The sequence below is a fragment of the Pisolithus orientalis genome, assembly GCF_024613125.1.
Source record: "Pisolithus orientalis strain OTSU chromosome Unknown F5J12scaffold_10, whole genome shotgun sequence".
Taxonomy (NCBI): Eukaryota; Fungi; Basidiomycota; class Agaricomycetes; order Boletales; family Pisolithaceae; genus Pisolithus; species Pisolithus orientalis.
In genome coordinates this window covers 98210-125454 of record NW_026260791.1, presented here as the reverse complement: position 1 = coordinate 125454, position 27245 = coordinate 98210, and the positions used below count along the sequence as shown (strand labels likewise).

At 50.5% G+C, this 27245-nt stretch overlaps 6 protein-coding genes across 6 annotated transcripts; 2 read left to right on the top strand and 4 right to left on the bottom strand.

Moving 5' to 3' along the window:
- Window positions 1-352: 352 nt before the first annotated feature.
- On the bottom strand, window positions 353-1022 carry F5J12DRAFT_891511 (uncharacterized protein; the record flags this gene model as incomplete). The annotated part of the gene is made up of 2 exons (XM_051747498.1): window positions 353-620; window positions 706-1022. 2 exons carry the CDS (start codon window positions 1020-1022, stop codon window positions 353-355), a joined length of 585 nt encoding a protein of 194 aa, XP_051601006.1.
- Window positions 1023-2922: 1900 nt separating this feature from the next.
- Window positions 2923-5278, bottom strand: F5J12DRAFT_823448 (uncharacterized protein). The gene is made up of 5 exons (XM_051745389.1): window positions 5164-5278; window positions 4674-5113; window positions 3910-4503; window positions 3415-3852; window positions 2923-3365 (listed from the first exon to the last, which is right to left on the bottom strand). Exons 2-5 carry the CDS (start codon window positions 4898-4900, stop codon window positions 3014-3016), a joined length of 1611 nt encoding a protein of 536 aa, XP_051601005.1. The 5' UTR covers window positions 4901-5113; window positions 5164-5278; the 3' UTR covers window positions 2923-3013.
- A 292-nt stretch (window positions 5279-5570) lies between these two features.
- F5J12DRAFT_823445 (uncharacterized protein) lies at window positions 5571-7857 on the bottom strand. The gene is made up of 11 exons (XM_051745388.1): window positions 7635-7857; window positions 7446-7563; window positions 7314-7392; window positions 7235-7251; window positions 6928-7149; window positions 6699-6860; window positions 6572-6628; window positions 6260-6540; window positions 6137-6210; window positions 5915-6088; window positions 5571-5854 (listed from the first exon to the last, which is right to left on the bottom strand). Exons 2-11 carry the CDS (start codon window positions 7524-7526, stop codon window positions 5727-5729), a joined length of 1275 nt encoding a protein of 424 aa, XP_051601004.1. The 5' UTR covers window positions 7527-7563; window positions 7635-7857; the 3' UTR covers window positions 5571-5726.
- Window positions 7858-9362: 1505 nt separating this feature from the next.
- F5J12DRAFT_781954 (uncharacterized protein) lies at window positions 9363-11011 on the top strand (the record flags this gene model as incomplete). The annotated part of the gene is made up of 9 exons (XM_051742645.1): window positions 9363-9403; window positions 9521-9565; window positions 9650-9766; window positions 10063-10200; window positions 10340-10384; window positions 10524-10578; window positions 10629-10760; window positions 10829-10896; window positions 10924-11011. The coding sequence occupies 9 exons, from the start codon at window positions 9363-9365 to the stop codon at window positions 11009-11011; spliced, it is 729 nt and encodes a 242-aa protein (XP_051601003.1).
- A 2122-nt stretch (window positions 11012-13133) lies between these two features.
- On the bottom strand, window positions 13134-15021 carry F5J12DRAFT_37926 (uncharacterized protein). The gene is made up of 4 exons (XM_051739122.1): window positions 14296-15021; window positions 14049-14192; window positions 13423-13994; window positions 13134-13374 (listed from the first exon to the last, which is right to left on the bottom strand). The coding sequence occupies exons 1-4, from the start codon at window positions 15008-15010 to the stop codon at window positions 13291-13293; spliced, it is 1515 nt and encodes a 504-aa protein (XP_051601002.1). The 5' UTR covers window positions 15011-15021; the 3' UTR covers window positions 13134-13290.
- Window positions 15022-23733: 8712 nt separating this feature from the next.
- Window positions 23734-25809, top strand: F5J12DRAFT_719266 (GH3 auxin-responsive promoter; the record flags this gene model as incomplete). Its single annotated transcript, XM_051741160.1, has 7 exons — window positions 23734-24328; window positions 24393-24634; window positions 24685-24834; window positions 24885-25064; window positions 25114-25259; window positions 25329-25498; window positions 25553-25809. The coding sequence occupies 7 exons, from the start codon at window positions 23734-23736 to the stop codon at window positions 25807-25809; spliced, it is 1740 nt and encodes a 579-aa protein (XP_051601001.1).
- Between the last annotated feature and the right edge of the window lie 1436 nt (window positions 25810-27245).

Sequence of the window (27245 nt, the reverse complement as noted above, 5' to 3'; positions counted from 1 at the left end):
AAGATGGGATCGCTGATACTCGGACTGTTGTAAACTGGAGGGGCGAAGTCAACGGCTGGGGGAGTGACATGCTGTCTCAGATGCTTTTCGCCAAGGCATCTTGCAAGACTTGCTCGACACATGGCTTGGTCCGAAGGTTGATAAGGGATTGCATGCCAACGCAGCTTGTTGGAGAGAAATGATCTCCTCCAGATCTGACATGGTACCCCCACGTTTGAAATATTGCAAGTCCAGGCAATCCGCAAGCTTGGCAAGAGACGCGAAGTGTTCTCCATGCTCAGTGGGAGTGAGTTTCAGTGCAACACGTCGGAGGTTGATGACTTCTGTCAAGTCCTCCAGGGCGCCTTCATTACTAAACCGCTGTTCTAGGCAACTCGCAAGACGGACAAGAGAAGGTACGATATTCTTGATGCCCTGGAGGAGTGAGCTCCAGCGCAGCACGTCGGATGGGTATGGCTTCCATTAAATCTTCCATGTCGCCCTCCTTCCAGAACCGCTTTTCAAGGCAGTCCGCGAAGTTAGTGAGGGTCACAAGGTGTTCTTGGTGGCCCGGGGAAGTAAGTTGAAATGCGGCGCGTTGAAGGGTAATTATCTCGTCCAAATCCCTTCCGTCTTCTTCTCTCATGAATCGTTGATGCAAAAGATTCTGCGAGATCAACAAGAGCTAAGTAGTGGTCTGGGTGTCCCAAGGGAGCGCCTTCCAACAGAGTTCTGCTGAGGGCGATGTTCTTTTCCAGAGCAACATCCGTTGTTCCCCACCAGCGGAAGGGAATTTCTTCGGACACGCATCCTCCCGCAAACGAGCCCCCCAGTTTCATGCCATTTAGAAGTTCCCGCACAACACCCCACGCTGTCTCCGGACTTCCGTCAAAAGGCGTCATAAACATCGATGCGCCTCCGTCATCTGCCTGACGTTTGAGTATTAAAATTGATGTATCAATCCGCCCGGTAGATAATTTTGCCCCAGGAGTTATAGTTGGGACGACGTAAATGGTGCTAGGAGCGAGACCTTCTTGGTACATGGGCATCAAGCAGCCGAGATGCCTTGAGACCTTTAGCCATTCATCATATGGGTTAGATCCGATGTTATGAAGGTACAGGATTCCAGCCGCTTTACACGGCTTCCTGTATCTGGCCAGACACATTACTCAGTAAATGATGCAAGAAGGTTGGCCTTACTTTGAATCCAACCATCCTTTCAAGTCTTCCTCCCCAGCTGACCCTCGGAACGTGCAAAGAGATGGGGTGTCTACAAGGACGATGTCACTTTGTTCTCCTTCGAAACGGCACCTTTCCGCGTGAATTTCGGCGACATCGAGCCTCTGCCCTCTCCCGATCGGAACATGAGACTTCGCAACTTGTAAGAGGATGCTAAGGAGCTGGATCGAAATGCAGAGAGAGCAAAACAAGCGTTGGTACGAAACTACGATAGGCTCGAAACTGATTTTACCCAACTCTTTCCTGCGCCAGAAGGGCCTACGAGACTAGTCGTGTTCCTAGCGTTGTTATATCACTAAACGTGGCTCATCAATATACACTCACAACACAACGATATCCTTCGGCACAATGTTGGTCTTTTTAGAAACGCGAAACCTATCAAGTAGACCCATCTAGGGAATGCGAATGCTTATCGTCAGTCGTGTGAGGAGGGAAGCTAGACGGGTTAGAGCTTAAGCAGTATTACTGCTGCAGGTTCGGCGCTACACGCCGGGTAGTTTGATGGATCAGATCCTGCCCTTTGCAACGTGTATTGACCGTGCATGCATCACCCTCGACTGCGGCGTGAGAGTCTCCGGTCATGATTCAAGCACTGACGTAAGTGTCAAATTTGTTGCAAAAATCTCCCACCGAAATCGCATGGGCCCCGAGACACTTGAAATCACCGGAAACGGCCCACTGGTCAACAGGGTCCGAAACGAACTGTGTTAGGTAGAAAACGTTTGCTCAAGGACGGGACGGACTTGACATCACAATGAAAGGCAAGTGATTTGTACGCGCAAATCTGACGTGGTATGCCTGCTTGCAGATTAGAGTATTGCCAGCCAAGCACAACGGCGTTGGCTCAAGAACAATGTACTAATACGCTGGCTGCTAATCTTCCCGCTAGCACTGACACCGACTTTTCCAGTCCGACACGCGTTGGTAACTTTTGTTTCTAGCATTCAAGCATTTTCCCTTGTTCATCCCAGGACTACGGATGCGGAACGATTAACCACAGAATGTCCATCAGAAATCGTACATACACATGGATAGACAACTCATCATGGCAGCGACGATCATTAGAATAACGACGGTATGATACGTTGACAGCGGCAGCAACAAATGGAGCAATAATCAATAATGATCATCCACACACTTAGGACCACATCTGACGGACTTAACGATGATGGACAGCAGCTAGAACACGACCGGATCAAAGTAGGTGACCCATGATTTCTGTCTCACGTGGCATTCATGTCATTGGGATATCGTCCCTACGGGGCTCCACTCTTTCTGCTTAACTAAATGCACGATTCGTGCTCCTACACAGAGCTTCCCTGGTCCTGGCAGGCTAATTTTTCCGTTCATGGTGGCGAGTCGGAAGCGTCGAATCTACAACTCATCCTTGGCCATGCTCATTTGGCGGCTTTAGCCTTCGAATGCCTATCCTTCTGGTTACTCTTTGGTAGTCCGTCGCTTAACCGCTTTACTGGTGGGCGACAAACCAATCTAGTCTGGTCATACCGACCTTGGAATTGGTGGACAAAAGATTGATTACGCCACGTCTCAACGTTCACGCCCTAGGCGTTTGGTTCCGCGCCTGCTAGAATTTACAGACTTGGCCTTTTTTCGGTCTTTCGTACGTACGTCCTTTTGAAAAAAGCCCTGGAAACCTGTCCTTTATTACTGAATAAACAAAACACCTACAACAGCATAATATATACTGGGAAGACATCCATTTGAAAGTCATGCACGCGGTCTCTCGAAAGCTGACAAATTACAACAAAAGTCCCACTACAAGGAAATATGTACATCATGAGTGTGTCTGTGCATGGTCGTAGCTAGGTGGCGCGGTCGACTCTGCATCGCCGACTTGACTGCCTAGCCATGAGAGTACTCGTCTGTGACCTGATGCTGGCATAGGCATGTACGCGCGCAGCTCTGGATCGTATGGCCCAACGGCTGCACCAGGGTTAGAGCCATACGGACTTGGATTCGGGTTAGCCAACATCCGCTCGAGCACGCGTGCTACCACAGGTGCTGGGACGTTGTTCTGGTATAGACTGGTTACAAAGTCCGCTTGTTCGTCTGTCAGGACGGGCTGCATTCTAGACTGTGAATTGGGTCCTGTTCCGCCAGCTTGATTGGCCTCACGCGAATCCCCCCTGCGATGAAAATTGTGCGTTTTCGGTGGCGCGAGTGCTCAGGGTAGACGGCGAGATAGGTATAGCGGGTAGCTGTCGCAGAGGACTAACTCCGACGGGAGCCGAGCTGATATCAGGAACGCTGCTCTGGGCCGCGCTCCCTCCTTGAGGACTGAAACGTGCAGCAGTTGATGAAGGAAGCGAAGGGGATTGGCTGCCTATGTCCGGTGTGGTACCAGCGTCAGCACCCCCGATACTCGCCCCACTCAGTTCCCCAGCTGCAACAGTGAGGATAGACCCATCACCGGGCACAGTTGGGGTTCTAGCGAAAGGATCTACAAAAGGTCCAGCCAAAAATCTGGATTCAGGACGACGAAGAAGAGGTGTAGTATTGCCGTTGGACGACCGCGATCTTCGACGGCGGAAAAAGAGAACGACGAGTGCGCATAGCGCAAGCAGACCAACCGCACCGGCCGCAGCTCCTCCGGCAATGGCCCCAACATTAATTCTGGAAGATATCAACAAACATTCACCGTTTTTGGGGAATACCATCGGTTGTGCTTACTTTGAGGAACTCGAGGTCGACAAGTTACTACTTCCAGCCAAAGGGCTGGACGTAGCGCCTACGGCCGCCGATGTTGACGTGCTATTGGTTAATGAAGATACGATAGCCGGTGGTGTTGCAGTGGAAGAAGTCTGGTTCGATGCAGTGGTCGTGCTTTGTGACGATTGTGAAGTCACGGAAACGGTAGTTGAGGGGTTGGAGGAACTCTGAGTCGTGGTGGGGGTAGGTGTCTGATTCGCAACAGGGGTAGTCGGCGTGGTTCCAGCAACCACTGCATCGTTAACGTCTATGTAATCCAACATCATACCGCTGAAACCATCGTCCCAATCCAGGACTGTCATAATCGCCGTGTGATTGCCAGAGACTAAATTTTGAACATCAAAAAGGACCACTTGTGGGATATTGTATTGGGGTGCAGGTGGTGCGCCCAATGTTGCAGTCGTCGCAGTCCCAGAATCGATGGATAGCGACGCGGACATGCCTTGTGGGCCGGCCTGGAGCACATATATCGTGATTCCGGAGCCTAGAGTTGGAACAGGGTATAATGAACACCGAAAAAGAGAACATGAACCAGTTAATACCTGTAAATGAAAACTGGACAGCACAGTTATTCGACGTTGAACATGCGGCATCTGGACAAATGATAGCTAGATAAACCCAATCCGTAAACGAGCGTTATTCACCACTTACAAGTACTGTCCAACAAAGGAATCTGGGTTAGTATACGAACGAACTCACATTTTCCACGAACGGATGGTACTCACAACGTCCCATCATAGCACTGCGCAGAGTTTATGGCCATCATTGTTCCATTAGGAAGACGGATCGAGAGCTGTTCCCCCGTATCCGAACCGAATGGACCCCACACGGGTCCAGCTGGGTTTTCAGAGAATTTGAGCACCGAGTAGTTGCTGTCATCGATGGTATATGTCCGAACGGCGATAAAGAACGTGAAAGCGACGAGCCAAACACTCGAAATAAGACCAAGCATAATAAACCAGCAGGAGTCCAAGGGAACTCAATCTATCCCGCTGGTATATTAGGGACGGGAGGGCGAACTAAGGAATGGAAGGGGAAGAAGTGAAAAGTGGCGATGCAAGCAAATCGACAGAAAACCACCGCGTTTTTGTTGTTGTTATGGCCAGGGGAGCTTTACCACAAGCTCAATTACATGGGGATAATAACCTGTGCTGTGCAAGGGCGCCTGTTACAAGTCAGCAAACGGGATCATATCCATCAAACAGGCACACGGACGGACAGACAGGTGCATACACTTTCTGGAGTGAAAGTTACAAGTAAGTTGAGTTGATGTGAGGGGGTATCATGAGCACATAGAGCGTACAACTGTCGCACTCGTACCTTCGATGTGGCAGCCGCATATCTATGAGCTGGGAATATGTTACCCACCAAATCCATTTTAGTGTTGACGTGCCATTGCCATTTGAGCGCATCAACGATGCTCGTTGTTCAAGTCGTCACCTTACGGACTGCTCACGACGTGCTGCTTTGTATATGACATTACTGGCGACGGCAGCTCCGACACCCATTTCAATCAACTTTCGACGGCAGCGTCCCCCGAGTTTCCTCAAGCCAGTGTCCGATCATGAGTTGCTCCACAGAAAATTCCGCGGCGATTGTGCAAGTTTCTCGGTTCCTAGGAAGTCGGAAAGCAAGCACGTGAAAACATATTCAGGGGGATTGGAGTGCCCCTGGCAACCCCCGATCTTGGCCTTATAGGGGACAACACTAATACATACACAAGAAACGCCATACAATATTTCCCTACACAACTAATTGTTGAAGATGACCAGATTTGTTTAACGCATCGTGACCAGCTCTACGTACAGGCCCAAAACATCAGCAGCGATAACGGAAAGCATGCTTGACTCACCTTCAGCAGAAGTTGGGTGGATGGCAACGGTGTCATCGAAGTCCTTTTTGCGTGCTAATGCATATCTCTCATCAACTGATACGTACGAGATGACCCCAATGCAGAAGAACGCACCTCCCATTTTGACTGCGACCGCAAAACCTTGTAAGGCTTCGTCGCTGCCCTGCCCAATCATGTGCACACCAACAATACGCTCCTCTTCACCGACGGCGACCAGTTTGTAAACGGTCGGCTCTTTGTGTTCCTCGTCAATCTGTGAGAAGTACAGCGAACGGAACGAAGATTTGTCTGCTCGGGTCAGTGATCAGGAGGGAGCGACGTAAAACAATAACACACAGATTTTCACGTCATCGCCATACAATTGTCGAGCCTCTGGTTCTGTCAGACCGACAGTACCAATCGGTGGATGCCTGGTAATCGGTCAGATATATGGCCAGCGAGTCAGTGTCACTCACTCACGAGAATATAACCGTGGGGATGTTCCTGTACGATAGCTTGTCGTCTTTGAACTTCTCGGGACCGAATAGTCTGTTTGAAAGGCGTCTTCCTGCTGCAATGGCTACAGGGGTGAGTAACGCCTTCCCCTGCACGTCACCAATAGCGTATATGCCCTTCGTGGTGGTATTCTGGTAATCATCGACGACGATGTCACCTTTTTTGTCCGTTTTAACCCCTATATCCTCCAACCCGAGGTTTTCCGTGTTAGACCGCCGACCAATGGCCCAAAGCAGACAATCAACCTCAATTGCGTCCCCCTTGTCCGTCTGCTACAGTCAATGTCTTGCCCTTTTCACCTTCCACTCTTGTTACGTTAGAATGCTTGTGAACCTTGATTCCAGTGTGTTCCATCCATGGAGTCAGGATATCATTGCAATGTAGGGTCGAAGCTGCGTAGAACATTGTCTTTTCGGATGATAAGATGCGTTTCAGAACCGAGCGCATTCAAAACACCAGCCAGTTCAACGGCGATATACCCAGCACCAACAATTGCGACACGTTTTGGTTGATCCTCGAGCTCAAAAAACCCATCCGAGTCGATACCAAGCGACGCTCCCGGAATCTTGTCGTCAGAAGGAATCACAGGGCATCCGCCGACTGCGACAGTAATGTGATCCTGCGCGCATCACATATTTTTCACCATTGGGCCTTATCACCTCGATTGCGTCCTTGGCAACGAAGCGCGCATACCCCGGGTGATACTCGACGTGTTCTCTGTCGAGGTTTTTTTCGTAGATGTTATTCAATTTCCGAATGTATGCATCCCTCTGGAGTTTGAAGGTTGGCCAGTCGAAGTTGGGCTCGGGGACGCCGCGGAAAGTGATATCCATCGGCGGCATGGCGAAGTCTATCTGCCATGTCAGCGGCGTGCCACATTATCTACATCAGGCGACCCATTATCAGCTCAGGAGGCTGGGAGAGGAAAGGGAGATTAACCTTCTTAGGAACACATCCTATAATGTGTTGGGAAGCATTTGATCCGAGATTTCACGAGAAAGAACCGGGCGACACGTACCAACATTCACGCAGGTACCGCCGAGGTAGGGAGAGACTTCGACGAGTGCGACTTTCTTTCCATAGGACGCTGCCCGACGCTGAATGCCAACTATCAACATTTCAACTTAGAAGCGATAAACGCGCAGTATACCGACGAAGCCACGCCTCCACTACCTCCACCTATACAGATATAGTCGTAACGGTCGACTGTCGGACGATCCAATGGCGCCATTCTTGATGGTGCTGGTGGAAGCGAGAGACCTGGATATCTGATGTCATGATAACAGATAACGACAGTGTGGCGTTAAAAATCAAAATAGACATATGGGGCGCCGCAAACCTGGTGGAGTCTAGCCAAGGGTCCAGCACTAGGTGGTCGTATGAATCTCGCTGCGGAGAGCGCCGAGGACAATCTGAGAGCCAGCTTTGCTAGTCAAAAGCGAGCCACTGCGAGCTCGCTGAGTGAGAGTTTTATACTGTTTTCCTGCGTCTATGCAGTCAGCGTGACCCCCCAAAGGAGCGTTGGATTACTGAGCCAAAAGCATGATGTTCACTCAAAAAAGTAATCCGAGTCACGTGACACAAATGACGCAACGAACCAATCATTAGTCATGTGACAAGTCCAAAGTGCTCTGTTCGTGTGGACGTCGGCGGTGCGTCGGTACTGTCTCACACGTGGAGCGCAGGCATTACTCAACTCTCAGTTCATAGTAGGGCGACTCGAACAAGGACGTACAAGCGATATATAAATCTCACCTTACTGTGACGTAGAAAAATGCAACTATGGTGTAATCTGCACCTTAGCAAGCCTGACTCACTGCTGCCACGAGGACAGAATCACAAATTGTGGGCGCTGTATGTGGGCATATAGACTTAGTATAATATAAGTCTTCGTACCGTTCCATTCTGCAGCATGCTTCGTGGTTTTGTACTTCGCAATGGTTTGGAAAGGGGTAAACTGTATCGTTCTCACGACGCGCGTGTCGCTCGGGTTCATATCGGGGTTAGCGTGTGGCACGCGACCTGGAACGCGCCTTCAAGCTTCAAGTTTCAAGTTTGTCCACTCACCGAGCGGAATGTACCTATCGTCAGACTAGGAGCAATAACACTGATACGTACGACCAGCCTTACTGCCTTCAAGTTACGCCCCGCTGCGGACCGACCCGAATGGTTATAGGGCTGACGAAGTAGACATCCGGAGTGGGGGGAGGTTCTCGTCTTCTCTGTGATGGGTCACCTGCTCGCGGCATCGCGATAAGAAGCTGGGTATCTTCCTGCGATCAGAGGGTGGGCACACCATCATTCATGGAAGACTTCTTCTCGCCGGCACATAGATTGTCCCGTGCGAAATTCAATTCCTCACTTCCGTCACCAGCACAAAGGTGGTGACGATGCTCCCAATTTACCCTTGCCCTCAAAGAGTCATGGAGTGATTCCATGGCCTTTGTGGTCGTCCGCGCAGGAACCACAAGGCGAGCAACAACCCCGTCTTTAACCCGCTAGGGTTCAAGACACTTTCCTACCTTGCAGCATGTCGACAGAGGCGGATGACTCATTGATCAATCTTGATCACCGTTCGAACTGAAAACCTGGCAAAGTTTTGCCTCGAGGTTCCCTGTTTGTCAATGGCGATTATCCCTCTGGTATTCCCAGCGAAATCGACGGTTAGACTTGCCTTGTTGTGGACTTAACCATAATCACTGAAACACAGGAGACACGATTGCATACTCATTGTCCTCTGGCATAAATGCTCTTCATGAACGGTGGAAAGTCCCCTTCCCCTATCTAGTGCAGGGTCGACTATTTACGCTTCCGCAGTGGTCACAAGACTTGATAACACCTGTACACCCCGTGGGTTCCTGAGCCACTGGGGTCATCTTTGAGTGTTATCGATCCTGTCATCTGATAAGATCGATACTGGAATTCGTTGTATCGGCCACCTACAATCTCCAGCTCCCCGTTGTCAGCAAGGAATATCTCGTACACCCCCGATCACCCTTTCGCCTGTGTGGTGTTAAAGGGACGCGATAGCGATGAAGCTTTAGTCTAATGCCTTGTAGCCTTCACCATGGCACGCACTTTCCAAAGTGGCACGAATGGCACAGTGTCGTGGGTCCTCTACACATTAACTGTCAAGTTGCCTGGCAGAACAGTCTAGGTTGATGTGGGGGGAACTTATCACAAATTCCTTTCCTTTCGTTTGATCGCAGCTAACGTATGTTCTAGTCTGTTCCAGCAGGCTTGGGTGGTGACTAGGACAACCGCAAACAAGTAATCCGGCACTTCCCAGCTCCAGCTGATTTTGCGGACCCGTTTGGAAAATAGCCGGAAAAACCTCTTTCGGGTGCAACACAGCATTTTTCGTGAGAACATGAACGCAAATTCGAGTGGTGAAAATAGTTGTTTCGGGGGTTGCAGATTCAGACATGTCATGGATTTTCTCGCGCGGAGAGGGGCTAAGAAAGTATGTCGGTATGTCTTACTTCGTGCTTCCCAGGGTGTCAGAGTGGCATTACGTCCGCTGCACATTTTCTTCTTGTATCCAGTCATCCAGGTGTTGTAGAAGGCGTAACGGACAGCAGCACGGCTGATCGCCATTTCGTCAAGGCCAGATGAGTTTTGTAGAAAATCACACTGAAAAGCTTCCGAGCTGCGGACTGACTCGCTCGCAGTTCGTAAGAGTCCGTTACCGTTGTTTGTATACTGATGGCGGCGTACACACACCTAGGCCAATTGTTGCTGTTCTGAGCATGTTGGCTTGGCATCAGCGTGTACGCTACACGCACTTCCCTTGTGCACATCATTACTAATCGCGCTTTCGGTGGCTTAGCACTCGTAAACTCGTCCGACACTAGAGTCCCAATCAAGGGGATAGGCATGATCACAGGGCTAATACTTCAGAGCTTGTAAGTGACTAGCATATCTTGAGACTTGCACAGCCTGCTTATCCAAGAATTTGCTGACTTACTACATATTGGCAATTCGGAAAGGGCTTGTCTCAATGCCAAGACATTACCATACCTTCTTCGTTATCTTTCTATGCAGAATTCTGATGGTGCATGGTGGTGCTTGCCAGTCCATGGTGGTGCAGTGAGTCCCTTAATGAAGGTCGGGTGACGTGTACCTACTTACTTAAGGGTGGACCAGAAAGAAAGAGAGGCTGCAAAGCTTAATCGTTTAGCGTCAGGACACCCCGCATCACGGGGATCACGCTGGGGTTCATTCCTAGCCTAAGGCCAAGACATCCAATCCTTCATGGAGACCGTTTTCTTGGCTTCGGTCCGGTGCGTGTGTGCCTGTGACCGGAGGACCCTTGGCTGATTGATCATAACAGGCGTTCGAATCCATCTACCCGGGGTCCCCCGGTTTCACATTCCTCTTTGTCTCGAGAGAGATCCAGAAGACCGACAACTCAAACGCCACTCGTAGAAATCGACAAACCTCTCATGGTGGAATGTGGGAAATCGTGAGCCAATTGCGTAATAGTAGGTGTATGCTGGTAAGCGATCGCCAGTGGTTGGGAATGTGGTACAGTGTTGGTACATGCTAATAGGGATCAGGGTGGCGTACGAGGCTGCCAATGACCCATCTGCATGTGATAGGTATGTATGTGTAACGATAATGGACAGTCCTCGTAACAGCGCGATGACAGGCGACAAGCGTTGGATAGGCTTTCAAACCATTTTCTGTTCCTTGTCCGAGATTTTATGTGGTTAGGCTGACCAGTTGACGAAGGCATGTCTGTCACACTCCTTGTTTCGGGCATTCTAACCCCCTATACATTCCTTTCGCCTTTGATCACCGGTGGTCCAGTAGACCTCGATAGTCTCGTGCCTCCCTTCGATAATTGAGGTTCTGTTCGAACGTAGGTTTACGCTTCTGGGGATTATCGCGGGCAGATCAGCTCAGTGGCGACGGACAGGTTATCAGGACCAACCGGGCTATCGATAATAAATATCTCTTGGCACGTCCATCGTTCCCTTATCACATTCAATGTGACGGTAAGCCACACCCTGTGTAATGACAACGGATGGAATTTTCTATCCAGAACAACATTCATACGTACTGCTAATGGGGGTTCATGGAAACTAATACGCCGATATGTAGTGGGAACCGGAAGGGGTTGCGCATTTACTGCGCTGGGACCGCAGCGCCCATTGTACCTTGTCTTTTTTCCCTCCCTCTTTTCTTTCGCTCCGTCAGTCAACCTTCAGCCTTCCACTGGTTGAATGGATGACACGGTTATCTATCCTACAAACCGATTGGGCTTCGTTTCCCACAGACTTGTCATCGCGGCCGTCACCCTTTCTCTGTATACCTATGTTGGATAACAGCCAGTGGCCTTTCTATCTCGATCGAGGTCCTTCACACCCGCAACTCCGGCGAACTGAAGACTCGGACCGTGTTGACCACCGTCTTCTCTAGAAGGTCCTTCTTAGCTTCTCACGCATGTTCTACCTTCCGCGGTCCCCGTGCCTTGGAACACAACTGTATCCCCAAACCCTTCTCCATCGCCCGTCTAATCCCGTACGCAAATGATTGCACACACGAACTAGTCGTCCTCCAAAGCACAAATGCCGCATACTACTTATCTCACACACTTCCGACTCATCACCACCACCATCATCATCATCATTTGATACGGTAGGTATGTATATTGCACTGGACTATTATATATCTATCTAATCTCCACTCACATACATTTGATCTAATCTCCTCCCGCAAAACTCACGCACGCCCATACACCATACTACCATACTCTAAACTTATCGTGTCGAAGTCATGTCACATCATCATCATCATCATCATCATCGATCCTTCTGAAGTAGTGCGCCATGGTGGCACGCGGGCACGAATGGCTTATATCTCTCATGACTGCGTGTATGTGTTTGTGTGTGCACGCACAGATTCCGTCCCCAGATCTTCCTTCTTCGATCTCGAGCGTCTGGATGTCCGTATGGAGAATTCGGAATGGACAGACCCTCTCCTGAGGCGTGAGTCGAGGAGCTGTCGATCGAGTCGCTGGGAACAAGGTTAACGACTTTTGACTGGCACGCACCTGTCAAACAGTACTGGACGTCGGAGTTCTAACGATAACTCAATTGTCATTGCCATTGCTTGGTCATTTGCAGACCAAGGATAAGTGTGATTGCAGGCTGAAGATTTGAAGGGTATCAACAAAGGTGCTGTGGTGTATCTAGCTACCTACTCGTGTAGCTTTTACATGCAAAGACGAATGCCAATAATGTGCACAGTGGGGAGCGTATAAGCGGATGGGGTTGCGAAACCAAGTGAGAAAGAAAAAGAAAACGGACAAAAGGAGGGAGCGGTGATACGCATACATGCCAAGTCACAAGTCAAAGAAAAAGAAAGAGACTGAAATGGGACCAACTACTAGAAGCCACGAGAAATGAAGAACGAGGCGGGATGTGAATAGTCTTTCGAAGAAACCACCGAAAAAGGTGGGGAAACCCTAAGTGAAAGAAAAAAGAAAGAATCGGGGGGAACATCCAGAATTGAACACGACTGACGGGGAGTACGGTATATAATATGCGGCGTGCAGAGGCAGGCAGCGAAAAGAAATACGATACGGAGAATGGCCAGGAGGGCGAATAAGGTAATGGAGAATGAGAGCAGGGGTTGAGGTGACGAAATTGAAGGAAGGGAGCCGATATGCCGCATCTTGCGTCGCTTGTCTGAGAGAGGTACTTGTCAGGCCAATGGCCAACTATGCTGTACAATGTGTCGGAGGGAGAGTTCGTATGGATACAGTTTGGACGTCGGTGTTGACCGAGAGTATTAAAGGGGATAAATTTATGGCGTGAAGTGCAAGCAACGCCAGTTAGACGAGCTGCATAGGCGCACGGCGGACGCAGCGGACTGATATGGTCGGAAGGTATGGCACTTCGACACGGAAGGCGGTGGAGTGAGGTGAGGTGGGGGGACGACGACGAGTGTCCGTTATCCGCGTCGCTCCCGCAAGCGCTTGAGATCTTTTACGGCTCGCCAAGACCTACACCGCTGACATGTTTGCTCACTTTCTCCACCCCGGCCCCACGGGCCATCCTACTGCGCGTATCCTGTTGCTTGATCAGCGGCTGATGCAACGCACAGAACAGCCGACTTACCAACACCTCTTCGTCATCGTCGTCGTCCTCGCCAGGGGAGGATGGGGTCTTGCTCTCGATGGGACTGGGTTCGCCCGACTGAACTTGTTTGTTGGTGAGGGGTCTGAGGATGGTTGCCAAAACGCGATGTTCCTGGTGCTGCTGGTGATCGCCGGTGTCCTTGTGTTCTCCGGTTGTTCGGTCTCCAGCTGGTGATGATGACAGGTCAGTCACGGACGTGCTGGTGCTCGCCACTGGAGAAGAACCAGCCCCGATCGTACCACCTGAGGATGTTGATGTAGATAGGGTAGACGCACACATGCTCTCGCCACTCTTTCTGGGTTCTTTCTCGTCTTCTGCAGCCTCACGTTCCGCACGTTCCTTTGCCTCGCGCTCTGCTTTCAACTTTGCCTCTCTCTCAGCTCTTCTGCGCTTTACCCACCCCATTCCGCTGCCGTCGTCTTCGTCGTCACCGCCAGCGGTCACACTACCCATACTGCATTCTGGTGCTGTCTGGGTCATGTGCCTACGAGCAGACGCAGTGCTTCTTCCACCGCCTGCCCCCCAAGCGGTGGGTTTATGGGATAATGTACCTGTGCAATGACATGAGAACAAGAGCGGGCCAATAAAGGCAGTGATATACGCACCCGAGCCTCCGTTTGCATGGAGGCCCTTCCACACTGAGTTTGCGACGTCTCCGCTTGCGCGTACGGAGCCCATACCGCCATAACCCCACTCCACGAATTCTGGTTCGTCGCGTGCGGATGCGAACGGGTTCGCGTTGGAGTGGACTGTGTGTCGTTACCGTGAGCGTTGTGATAGTTATATAATGATAGTAGAATGATACCAGCGCGTAGGAAGCGATGGTACGTAATAGGAAAGAAAGGGACATACCTGGGTGTCGTTTCGCACCGTATATCCTTCCGTTTAGCATTCTGACGTGTTTTGGATTTCTGTTGGAATTTCCACGCGGCGTCGAAGGAGATGGCGGCTGTTGCTGCTGTGAGAGTGGAGATGGAGCGGCGAGCATTTTGGATACGAAACTGTGGCGACCACCACCTGCGCCGAGTGGCGGGGCGGAATGTCTCCGAGAGTGATTCGTTTTAGAGCGGGAGTGGTTGGAGGAGAGAGACGTGGTGCGGCAGAGGACGGTGGATGACGAGGAGGAGGCCGGGGGAGGAGAGCGACTGCGAGGACGGAGGTCGTCGTCCCGGGAGGCAGGCGCGGGGGTGGATGCTGACGTCAGACGAAACAGGCGGAGGAGTTTGCTGGCCCGCGAGACAGACTGGACGGCGGGCGTTGACTGTGTGGCGCACGGCGACGAGGAGGGAGATGGATCAGCGAAAAGGGAGTCGCGTTCCTCGGATGTCTCTGATTCGGAAGTGGTCTCGTCGTCATCGCAGTCTTCACCGTCGGTGCACGGGTTGTCGTCTCGCCTCGGCTCTGGGAGGGGTGCGAAACGGATGCGAGGGTGGCGGAAGGACACAGACACAGACGAGGACGAGGACGACGATGAGGACGGGGAGGATGCGAACATGTTGTCGAGCAAGGCTGGACGGAGTAGAATCGACGGTGGTGCAGGAGTACTGCCAGTGGAGGAGGAGGCCATATAATAATTGTCGCCCTGCCGAGCGAGCGAGAGAATATAAACAATTATAGGAATTATAAAATACTCGCATTTCCTATTCGGACAGCCCACCTCAGCCCGGGGTCCCACTCGGGGGCTGTGTCCAGATCTCAGATCGGCCCTTATCCAAACATGGAAATCTCTCTCCGAGGACAAACTTGTCGAGAGCACAACCGAGCCCGAACGCACGTGCGACTGGTACCAAACCGCAAACTAGCGGCAGACGTCAGACCTTCAGGCTGTTAGCGACTGTGCACCAATAAGAAAGAAAAACTTCTGGTTGACGAAACGATAAAGAGGCTGTCATAACGTCACATCTAGACAAATGTGCGTCGCCACTGATCAGCTGGCCCATCGCGGGTACACACTCAGCTTTTCAAAACGCCGCATTAATATTTCTAGTCGACGCGACGGCGTTGCACGCACACAGCACGCGCGGCATTTCCTACGCCCATGACTCAGGTTCAGGTTCAACGTCTTGCCATCACATACGGATCCTACGCTGCCATCGTAACCCATCTGTTCGTCTGGAACGGATCATAAAAATATCATGATATTGCCTTCCGGCCCATCGATATATCACGCCCAGCTGTTGTTATTAGGACAACTCACAACCTCGTATATTTCATGACACCCAGCGCGCTACCGATACGTAACTCCCCTATTCTGCTGAAAAACATCGCCTTATGCAGTCCATATATCTGCGGGCCCGATTTGAGTGGACCACAGAGGCTGACCGCACTAGCCGCATCCTAGACACTCGCGATCAACCACTCTGAACTTCAATCAGACACCTACCATCCAAACTCCAATACCTTGTAGGCTCCTTCCTGGGAGTTTCCGAATACGTTTACGATCCACCCTGATCCACGGAACACTACCCTTCGCTCGTTTCCGCGGGAAGAAACGCATCGCCGGGGAGTTCGAACGTGCGGATGTCCAGGGTCAAAACACGGAACGGCGGCCAGCTTGATGACATCTCGATATGACCTGATAAAGCGCAGGAGAGAAATGGCTCCCCTTCGGAAACCTGGCAACGTGTTGCGGCATATTCCTTCATTATTTGATTTGCGACGCTTGCGATAATATTATGGCAAGCTGATAGTTGTTCCACTGCAATACTCCGTCTTGGCAGGTGCGTGCAACTCGCCCTGACAGTTAGCTCGCACAAATGATAATAGGCGGGCTAATATTCATTGCATGATTGACCACGTGACTGGCAGGGGCCCCTGGGAGAACTTCTCCACCATGGATCCAACCTTCTCTTCGAGGATTTAAATGGATCCCCACAAGTGCGAATATCGGAGAAGCATGCGGTTGCACACCATGCAGCCCCTTGGACCCAGGAAACCGCAACGACAACCTCCTCGGCCTGCCAACCAAGATTGGACATCGCGCGACTGCCAACGGTTGACTGACCGGAGTTACGGACGCCGGTATCTCTCGACCTAGAATCCTATATATGTCCCACGAAGGATTCTGGAGATAGGAGTTCCTACATGAGGCCCATCATAATGATGGTGACATCTGCACATAGGAGCGTTGCTTCGCTTGTAGCAGCGACCGCAGCAGGGATCCTTGACGATGACTCCAGGGCGTTCCGTGCACATCCAGGCGAGTAGGCGTACGAGCGGCGTATGTTTGATAATACATGCAAGAATGTTGAATGGATATTCAAAGCATTCCAGGACGGCCGCTCAATAATCTTTATATTCATCACAACAAACTGATGCGCGCATGCTCGGTTGTTTTCTCTCCCATCAAACGCACGAAAAAATATCGCAGTCTGTGCGCCAACATCGCCTAGTTTGGTGTAGCCCGAGCGCCTCCCCTTGTTTCGAGTATACATACATATCCACTATCAATCTACTTCCCCCGCGGACTGCACTGAAGTGGTGTTGCGGAGTACCGCCCTGACGACTATGCATTATAAGATCTTCCCCACGAAAGGACCAGCAAGTGACAGCTGTGGAGCTTCATACTTTGCTACGCAGATTGAACAGTATAACGTTTTCCGATACACACGGAGTTGTCATATCGTCATCTGTGGTCACCACAGTGGCTCTCGGTAGCAATTGCCCGTGATGGGTCGAATAAAAACAGATAAAGTCTTTCATCGCTCGTTCGTATCACGAGTTGTGCGTCGTTGTCGTTGATGATCACTCGGCCTGTATCGCTTATTACACAGGAAATGGAAGGATAGCTTGATATGATAAAATGAGATTCATTGTCTGTTACTGTATCGAGGAAGGAGGTTCTCGAGTCCTGTCGAGTTTGACGTGAAAGGTGGTGTTCGGGGGGTCGATGGGCCGCGCTGTTGTGTGTCTGATCACTGGTGACACGCGGACTGCATCGTCGCCAAATTTCTGTCCGAACCTTCCAAAAACTTGGTCAGCCACATGTGTTTGCTATGCGTTCCGCCGTAGGAGGATAGCACTTACTGCGATACATATATCGCTTTTTACGGGGGTACATCGCCGGCGGACGGACGCGATGATAAGGAAGTACTGTACATAGAAGAACGCTAGTACGTTACAAGTTACATACAACTCGGTTGATCAATAAATGAAGCCGAACCTTGACGCGTCGAGCTAATGTTTGGGACGTAATAACCGTGACGGTGAGCACCGGTAGATTTGGTTCTCGAGAGTTACATCAGAGCTGCTGGGCTCGAGTCTGGGACGTAAATAGTGGTATTGAAATACTAAATAAGCAAGTACAGTGCCAAAATTTGGATCTTGGTGTAAAGATACGCATCCTTGCAACCTCAGCGAGCTCGGGCCATACGGTGGAGGATTGGATTGCAATCCCTGACTTCTCCAATTCAAGACTCGAAATCAAATCCGAAAGGTCTACAACTTGAACTTACGCGCTGCGCTCAACGATCTCTCTCGACCAGACGCCGCCCAGGCCCAATCCCTGCATTGGAAATTCCAAAGTTCATCCCTTCGGAAAATCTCTTGCTTCGAATAATAACGGGCCGCATCGCGATCATCGGTAACGTTTGTTTCTTAGCGACTCCGAGGGGTCGGCCACGTCAGGCCTCAGGGTTCGTAAACCATCGCACCGTGGTGGCACCAGGGTGTACAACGAATGACGTGAACGATGCCACATGTCGAAGAAGCGCGAACAACTGTTTAACAGAGGTCACCAGAGCAATTCTGGTCTTCCCATTACATTGCTAGCCTCCCACATCGATATTTGCGGCTTAAAGTTATAACATTCTGCCAGGCTGATCGTACACAGGGCTAAAGCTTGGCGTGATCTCAGCGACTCGGAGGACCCTTGATGAGGTGTCGGAGCCGGGTGCAGGTTTTGGACAGTTTCTGGGCTGCAACAAGCTATGTGCAACAAGTTGACCGGGCGAAGTGACCCACAGCTTGGCCATTCAGCGGAAGCCTTCTTCCTAGGACACGATCTGCACAGTCCACGGTCATCCCCGAGTCACCGCTGAGCGACACGTTTTTCCGATTCGAAATTGTTGCTTTTGTCGAATCGAACCCAGCAATCGATCTCGGTGCACAGCATTGAAGTGCTGCGGTACATTGTGCTTACACAGCACCGACTCTCCCTGTACTGTTTTTTTCTAGAATCCACATATTCCTGAAGAAAAGCCGCTGCGTGCCGGTATATTGTTCTGCCGAGTCGGTCTCGGATACCCGGACCAACGTGCATATATATGTATTACGTTCATCGATATTACGTTCACTCTGTCTATCTCACCTTGTAGACGTGGTTGTCGGACGTCTTTGATCACATGTGAGAGTCTGCAGACAACATCCTCGATACAAGTGGAGCTGGAAATACAAATTATCTTGGGAAGACGTGATCGCCGTTTTCCCTGTACGAGTGGCAATTGCACGATAAGGTGGAGATGATGTTCGCGTTGGTTCCAGGTAGGTCTCGGTTGCATGTGCCTGTTTCAAACCTCAAAGGAGGCTATGTATGTGTATGTCTTCCAGGTCCAACTTTTCGTTGCCCTTGACCCAGTGATACAGGTAACTGGGTATGCATAAAGGGAAGCAATTAGTTGGCTTCATGTACCTGACAACTGCTACTCGCTCTTTATACATTCCATTGACCAACAGCAGCTATGATTTAACGTCATTGTCACCGGTTGCGGGGGTCGCCTCGCGGAATTTCGACCTGCAGTCGCCACACCATACACATAGGAGTATGCACTAATCGATCACCTCCACCTTGGACAATTGCCGCAGCACGTTCAGTCCATTTTGCACTGCAATCCCTGTTAATGAGTCAGGGTACGTAAGTGCACGACGCTCATGCCGGACAAATCAGCCATAGTCTATAACTATCGGTAGGCTCATCGACAAACAAGCGGTGCTAATGGGACTCGACATTGAGATAAAGGGCGACAGGTTCAGCACATGCCACGAGCAAGGCAAGCATATTGCGATTCCAACACCGGCGACAGGCATCCAACAGCAAATTTCAAATTCGGCAAGTATGTTGAATTGCGAGTGGGTTCTTTTCGTCTTACGAGTGGCGCCCAAACCCTGAGGATACGAACACGCGCACAGTGCGTGCCCACCATCAATGCATCACGCATCATGATTGACTCTTCGGTGGAGTCAGCCAGGGTATCTGTGATACCTGAGTTGGACTTCACGGACGAGTGGATCTGACGATGGGATATCGAGTCTGATCATCTTCCAACAAACCTGGTATGTAACATGAGTGCGGGAAGCCTTCCTGGGACCGATCTATCTGGATTACTTGTGATACCTTGGCGTACTTCTCGCATTTTGTTTGACTGCGGCATCAAGGGCGTGATGATGACCCAGTGGTGTGCCCAGTTGCCCCCTGTATATGGTCGGAGAGAACGTGTTCTTTCAAGTCGAGTCAGGTGTGTGGCCCCCAACAACTCTGATAAGTACCTTCTGCTGTACCTCATGTGACAATCACAATCGATCGTGTTCCGTGACTGATATATCTCGAGCCCCTATCTGATGCGATAGAAGGCCTACGGAGTTTACGATATTAAGCGTTACGGTGGAACTGCGGCGTCTTCCCGAGAAGGACAATTGTACAGGCAATGAGGATGGGCACGAGTTCTCTGCGTGCGCATACCGCACATCATCCACACGTTTAATTTGACCGAGACCACCTTACATTTTGACTATCGAGAAGAAGATTCGACGGTTGCTACAATTACGTAAGTGGCACGGTCCTGATAAGCAAGTCCACAGAAACATGTGATAGTAAAGCAAGGTTGGCAGGTGAAAAGCACCCGCTGAGCATTGGAAACAGCTCCCGCGGAGCCTGTCCTCGGATATGAGGCTGGCGTTGGCGTGGTATTTCCCTTATCTTCGAGGCCGTAAGCGGATTACCAACTTTCGCACGGAGGCCGTGTTACTACTCACTTTTGATCGAGGGTCGGTTGAAATAAAGTTAATGATTACAGTAGATCGATCGTGGGGCGTACCGTAACGAGCCTATGTACATATGGCTAGGTGGGATGCAGGCGAGCAGGTTCTAGAGCATGTCACTGTGTAGTATGTACTGGCGACTCCAGAAAATTTGCACCACCACGAAACCTCGACGCATCGAAGAGGGTCGCGTGAGTACTAATACATCGATGTTCGAAAGGACTGGAAGCTTTGCGAATCTGGATATAGTGCCAGGCAACCGTATCGCCTGGGAGAGGATCGAACGGGGGCCCAGCGTGTCAGGCTCTTTTTTACAAAGGTGGCTTGGTCTGTCTGCACTGCGATCTCGCACATGACCGCGGCCAGCGTAGCGAACAACACTAGCAGGAGTTAAAATTAGACCGTAGGCTGATGTGCATATAAATAGTGCGAGTTGAATGAGCTGAAGCCGTAATCTCGCTTTATGGAAACGACCTTGTCAGAAGGTAGATATGTAAACGTTAGATTCGTCGGTTCGCTTTTCCAGTTATGTTCCTTTGTTTTCCCTTGGAAGATTACCGGTGGCCATCGAAACATCTGGGAATAACGCGCGCAGTGATAGCGTTCGACGTGCAAGCGGGAGTCCTTGTCTGATAATGCGGGAGTGAGGATGGTGAATGAGAAGTTGAGAATGGAAGCTTCCTTGCGCGGTGTGGCTCATAAATCGCCAGAACTTGTTGGAGTTCGGTAGTTGTGTGGGGTACTACCAATTGTGGTCCGAAGCAAGCCAGCTATAGTTGGTTATGAGATTACCGAAATCGAGGGTTCTTACGTAGAATGAGACTTGATTCCTATAAACGAACCCAGCGAAGTAATGCTTACTACTGCTGCTGGAAAACTAATAGCCGACAACTGGCTAAGTTGCTTTATTCGCACAGAGTTTGTTGTTCAACGTTCGGTGCCAAAGAGGGTTAGTAATGGTTGCTGTTGGAGTGGGCAACAAGTGGGCGTGCTGCGCAATGACTAGAAGCCGTGGTGCATGCTCTACATGGCGAGGCCATTTCGTGAAGTGCTAGGGTCAGACGATAATATGGTGGAGGCGAATAGGATGGCCATGGTTCAATGAACTGGGAGGTAAAAATATGGTAGTTTCGGGACATACCTGACCCTACACGTGTGTGCAAGCGTCGTAGCGTGTTGGCACGAAGTAGGTAAGTATGGTTTATATACGCATTCCCATTGCCTTGGGACGCGGCCAGCGGTTGAATCACGGTTTGCCAGTTCACCGATCATGAAAAGCTTTGCGGACTCCACACGTCCCTCTTAAAAAAGAACAAAGCCCGCAGCATTCCAACCAAGCCAAAACGAGGCCTCTCTCATAGATTTTCCCTTGGCCCCGGGGTCCCACTCTCTGGATGACAGAGCCTGGCCCGGATAAAGTTCTCCTCGCTAAATCGCTTCTACCGTGCCACAAAGCTGTTGAACGTTGGACGCCACGATGAGGGTTAACGGTTTCTGGTCATTTGACGTGTCCTTCTCAAGAAGCAGGCCAGGGCTGGGTTGTGCTAGGTGGCAGGCCACCAGCGGTCGTACCACCAACGTCCGAGCTGCCGGGCTGGAAGTGGTACACACCCCGTCTGGGAAGTTAGTCACCAGGGATTACCTTAGTATTTCTGTGGAGCTGACGGCCTTGAGCTGAATGATAAGACAAAGGCACCCCATACCTCATCCGGATCGTGATTGCGACATCTTCTGGAATCCTTCCTACTGCGGAAATATGGTCCCCCGAGAGTGGGGTCTTGATGGTGGGGGATTCCTGGAGTCTACATTTATGAGTTGGTGTCTGGTCTTTTTCGGTTTTGAACGGTGCCCAATTGGCTTATGCTGAAAATGCCTCCATACGCCAGACAAGGCCAGACATAGCCATATATCGGTTTTCCTTATCAGTAATATTTGCGCCGCCCCTTGTTTTGGATGGTAGGAGGCAAACCACCGTATGAAAATGCCATCGACCACGAGAAGCTGCTCCATATCTTGCTCGACGCCTCTGAGGTCCAACATACGAACTGTATGTAGCAGTACTGTCAATGAGGCGTCGGATTGTCCTAGCGAGTGTCCCGTCCCCTCTCAAGTCGCTCGCTTGTCCTTCCAGGACGCGCTAGGATGAAGTGTATTTCCTTAGGTGATCCGAAGGTCTAGGGCCAATCCGATGGATGGAAACAAGCGGGTGGCAGACAGTAAACGGCAGAGTCAACCACGCTAATAGCTTGGCTCGTCTCTTAAGGACGGTGAGTGAGGAATGATGTGGAAACGAACTCACCTGCGCGTTAGCACTGGCAGCTCTTCGTACCTACCGTACAAAAGCTCCCTTCATTTCCCAGCATTTTATTCCACTTCGTGTCAACGAACGCAGTCGAGTCCGCGAACCACAATTCTCATTTATTTATGCATGGAAACGTAACGACAGTGACCTACCTGGACGTCGTCATTCGGAGAGAACGCTGGGCCCGAGGTTGCAAAAGTGGCTGTGACACCGTTTGTGTAACCGAATGCGGTATTCCGAGTTAGCTCCATGGTGCCACCACCCTGACCAGTCCAGACCTCTGGCCTTGCAACTGCATCGTAACGAAGAAAGGAATCCACATGTTTACCCTGGCGCCAAGTTCAAGGTATGCCAGGGCGTGCTGTGCGGCTTAGAATTCTATACTGCAATGCAGCGAGTCTGTTTTCCCGAGATACGTCCGGGCTTGTACGTCCATTCAAGATTCTTATCGCGAATTCGCCAGAATTCTGCCTGTTATTTTCATAGCGTCACCTGCATGACAAGCTTGCGACATTCGATCCCGCCAGGTGTACGAGTTGGCCTGTTTATGGGTGACGGGTTTCAAGCCCTGGACACAACCGCAGGAGCTTGGTACCTGGGACTGACTGGTATCGGCCGTGGGACGTCACTGCAGCACAAGATGATGCATGGGCTCTAGCTGAAAAATCAGTTCATTTGATACAACTCCCGAAGAATTCCATTCAATTGAATGAGATTTCAACTCAATGGAAGTATGGCCCTACCGATCGGCCAATCGGCGGTAACAGACTGTACAACAACCCGGTACTAATGTATACCCCTCGCAGCGAAGGCGGATATGACTTTCACACTCCCCCACTTTAGCCGAGCAATATCATCCAAGTGCATCTTCGTCGTACCGGTTACGAGGTGGAGCTAGGCGGCAAGGGAGCCGTAGTCCTGTGGGGATGTCTATATAAAAGGTTCACCTTGATATCGAACTTTTCTTCAAAATCACCAGACCAGCCACACGTAGTCCAGATTTCCCACCCTCGATGTCTACTAACACAGTGCATCCGACTACTACCTTGACCCCCGAGCTTGAGGCAGTCCTGAAAGAGGACACGGACCGTCGTTTGAGGGACTTGATAGCTATGAACAGCAAGAGCCGTTATGCTCGTAGCTCCTCCAGCCTCTCGGACTTCCGTCTGGCTATTGAAAATACAGACGTGCAGACTGACGAGTCTGTTCTTGCTGACTTCCGTCGCCTTGTCCCGCTTACAGACTACGAGTCTTACCGCCCGTTTTTTGACAAGTTCAATTCCCGCCCTTGCAAGTTGTCCGAAGTTGAGGACATGTTTGCACCTGGTCTTCCAGTTTACATCCCCCTCTCAAGTGCCACAACGAACAGGAAGTCCAAGCAGTTCGTGAAGTACTTTCGCTCTCAGCCCTATGCCCACGGACCCCCGCCCTTGCGTATAAAGACTACTGCATTCCTTTTTACCTTCGCATATAGAGACCCGGTAGAAGTAGTAACGGATTCTGGAGAAGTCACGAAGAGGATTCCTCTATGCAACCAGTCGTCCGGGGTAATGCGCTTACAGAATAATTGGTCCATCGAAACTGATGATACTCGCATGGGGTCTATACGTAAGTGGATGATCATCCAAATTTCATTGATTGTGGTCATTTACACACGACGTTACTTGCACAGTCCCCGGCCACGTAGCTCCATGGGCAACAGGATTTATCATTCACCATCGGTCCTTCCTGCTGATCCACGCACTCTTTGCGTTGGCGAATACATCCCTGGAGGGGTTTGCTGTGACATTTTTACCTTATTTCATCGACATGGTGCATCGCATCAAAGAAGAGTGGGACGTACTCGTCTCAGGTATTCGGAATGGGATCATCCCAGATTTCGATCAGATAGACCACGTCCGGCCTTATTTGCAGGTAAGTAATCAAAATGATGCGCGTGTTGTGACGAAATCTGATGGCATTAGGTCCACTTGCGTACAGACCCACAACGGGCAGATGAACTTCAGAGCATAGGACCTCCTCTCTCTTACTCAGGGTGGGCCCAGCGTGTCTGGCCGAATTTGAAGCTCCTCAAAGGCATCTGTAGCGGTACATTCGCTGCGGCATTACCTCAGGTGAGCATATACCCCTTTCATAACAGGACAATGTACCTCACCTCGGTTAGGCGAGGTCAGTGCTTGGACCAAATGTAATCATCCACAACACTTGGTATATATGTACAGAAGGTCTCATAGGTAGAACCCTCAACTTTGAAGATACAGAGACTTTCGTTATTGCAGCCAATGACCTTATCGAGTTTCTTGACATGACAGAAGGAGAGACAAATAGAAAAATACTTCAAGCGGTGTGTATCTTGCCTTTATGCTCGTCTTCAACTGATGCATTCCGGTTAGTGGGAACTTCAACCTGGAATGTTCTACCAGCCTGTGTCAACGACCTATGATGGACTATGGAGATATCTTATAGACGACGTCATCCAAGTCACCGGCTTCGACCCGCGTAATGGGTTGCCGGTATTCAGGTACTCCAGGCGGAAGAAGTAAGGGAGATTCCTTCGGTCACTTATTTTCCTTTCCTAATTACGATTCTTTCATGCACAATCGTGGAGTCTGGAACTCCGGCTGCCACATGCCATGATCACTGAAGCTGATCTTGTCAGCGTGATTCATGCGATTAGCGGGGAGGATACTGTGCAGGTACACGAGTTCACAACGGTCGTTGACGACCGCAAGTTCCCACAGACAGTGGGATTTTTTATCGGAATCACAGGAGACATAGGTACTACAGTATTGTGTTGACTGTTTGACTCGCAAAACTCATGTGATCCAATAGGTCCCAATGCGAAATTTGCAAGACAGAAAGCCTTCGCAGCCCTCGCTGCGACAAGCGAAGAACACCAGATCGCATTCGATGGGGGCGAGCTTGGTTTGCCCACGATTCGTATTGTTAAGCCCGAGACTTTTGCAGACTATCGGCGGTGGCGAGGTGAAAGTATGAAGTTTGGTGTTGGCCAGATTAAGGTTCCCGTTGTCCTCTCCGACTCCAAGGCACAAGAGTGGATTGCGGAGAGGGTTATGATGGAGCTCTGATCGCACTCAATAGTCTGGCCCACTGCAATGAACACAGTTGCGTATTACAGTGCAGCTAAAAACCGATGTAAGGGTACCGCGAGTTCACGAGGTCCCCGTGCTAAGAATGTCAAGATCCTGCACACTACAGTACAAGACTTTTTTGACAATATATGGCTTGAATAGATGACCAATGGATGTCTCCCAACGTCCCAATTTGTAGATGACCGTCAGCAGTCCGTCGTCACATCTCCGCTTCGGCACCATTCCGTTCATCTACGCCTCACCACACACACCGGCTCTCTCCACCATTCTACGCAGGTTTCCAATACATAGTTTGAGTAGTGTAGTGTATCTTCCTGGGGGGAATCTGCGGCGAATACAGGCGTCCCTCCAGGCTGAGGAGGTATAGTATGTGCATCGCTTGTACCTGAGAGTCAATCGACTCCCTGCAAGCCTCGATTTGGGTCACCGCTGGCATTGGGGGAAAAGGAGTGGTAATAGCAGTGAGGTGGACACCCTCGAGCCACTTGAAGCTTGAAGGTGCGCCAAGATATAACCCCGTTCATATCCTACCGTGCGGTCTGCTTTCCTGTGCCTGTTGTGACGCAAATGTGGGGCGCGCGATTTCCACTATGATGTTTATCGCAAATTCACCATTCTGCTCTTAGCGTGACAAGCACAAGATGTGGCCACCGACGGTCATACTGGTTGGGTTGTCTATCTTAAGTGACAGATTTCAAGACAAATTCGTCACAAGGCCAGCTTGGCGCGTCAAACTGACCAGGGGGACACGCCGTGGGACGTCGCTGCAGCCTAGTATCTATTAAAATGATCTTCTAGTGGAAAGCAACCAGTATGCAACTCAGGGGTAATGGAAGCATTGACGTATGAACTTGTGGCTACCGGGTTAATAGGTGCATATCCGCTTTGTGGCTGCCGCTGAATGATAAACAGCACTCCGTCTTCTCTCTAGAAAACCATAACCTTGGCAGGACACAAAAGGTTTAGCGGCTGCTGCCTTTGAAAGCCGCCGATCTGAAAACTAACTTACCCAAATCCAAAACCGCTTAACAGGGACTTGGCAAGTTCATTGTACCACATTCTTGTGCCGCATTTTCCCCCTCCCCTCCAAAATGCAGTCTGTCGATGACAGGTACTACTCCATCGCGAGAAGATGACGGGGCACTACATACCTCGCAACCCCGATAAGTCCTTAGTGCTTAACCCTCGGTCGACGGTGACTTGACACAAAACCAGGTCTTATCTAGCTGACGAATCGTCCAGCAGATCTTACGGCAAGTCTTTTTGGCAAGTAATGTGGGGTAAGCCTTGTGCTTACTGAACCCTTTGGCCTTGTCAGGGAGTTCTATCCCTCATACTAATAAGTTGCCGGCTTACCAGCTTTGAGTGTCTCTCTTCGCCTCCTGGAGACCGGCAACGGATTTGAAGTTAAG

Excerpts from the sequence above, each read along its gene's own strand:
- F5J12DRAFT_823448 (XM_051745389.1), bottom strand. The coding sequence starts at position 4,900 with ATGCTTGGTCTTATTTCGAGTGTTTGGCTCGTCGCTTTCACGTTCTTT. Across the intron at positions 3,853-3,909 it reads TCGACCTCGAGTTCCTCAAA|AATTAATGTTGGGGCCATTG; the intron begins GTAAGCACAACC and ends GATATCTTCCAG. Across the intron at positions 3,366-3,414 it reads CCCGCTATACCTATCTCGCC|GGGGGATTCGCGTGAGGCCA; the intron begins GTCTACCCTGAG and ends TTTTCATCGCAG.
- F5J12DRAFT_823445 (XM_051745388.1), bottom strand. The coding sequence starts at position 7,526 with ATGGCGCCATTGGATCGTCCGACAGTCGACCGTTACGACTATATCTGT. Across the intron at positions 6,629-6,698 it reads TTATCATCCGAAAAGACAAT|GTTCACAAGCATTCTAACGT; the intron begins GTTCTACGCAGC and ends ACTGGAATCAAG. Across the intron at positions 6,089-6,136 it reads TGGCGATGACGTGAAAATCT|ACAAATCTTCGTTCCGTTCG; the intron begins GTGTGTTATTGT and ends TGACCCGAGCAG.
- F5J12DRAFT_37926 (XM_051739122.1), bottom strand. The coding sequence starts at position 15,010 with ATGGCCTCCTCCTCCACTGGCAGTACTCCTGCACCACCGTCGATTCTA. Across the intron at positions 14,193-14,295 it reads CGGTGCGAAACGACACCCAG|TCCACTCCAACGCGAACCCG; the intron begins GTATGTCCCTTT and ends AACGACACACAG. Across the intron at positions 13,375-13,422 it reads ACGATGACGAAGAGGTGTTG|GATACGCGCAGTAGGATGGC; the intron begins GTAAGTCGGCTG and ends ATCAAGCAACAG.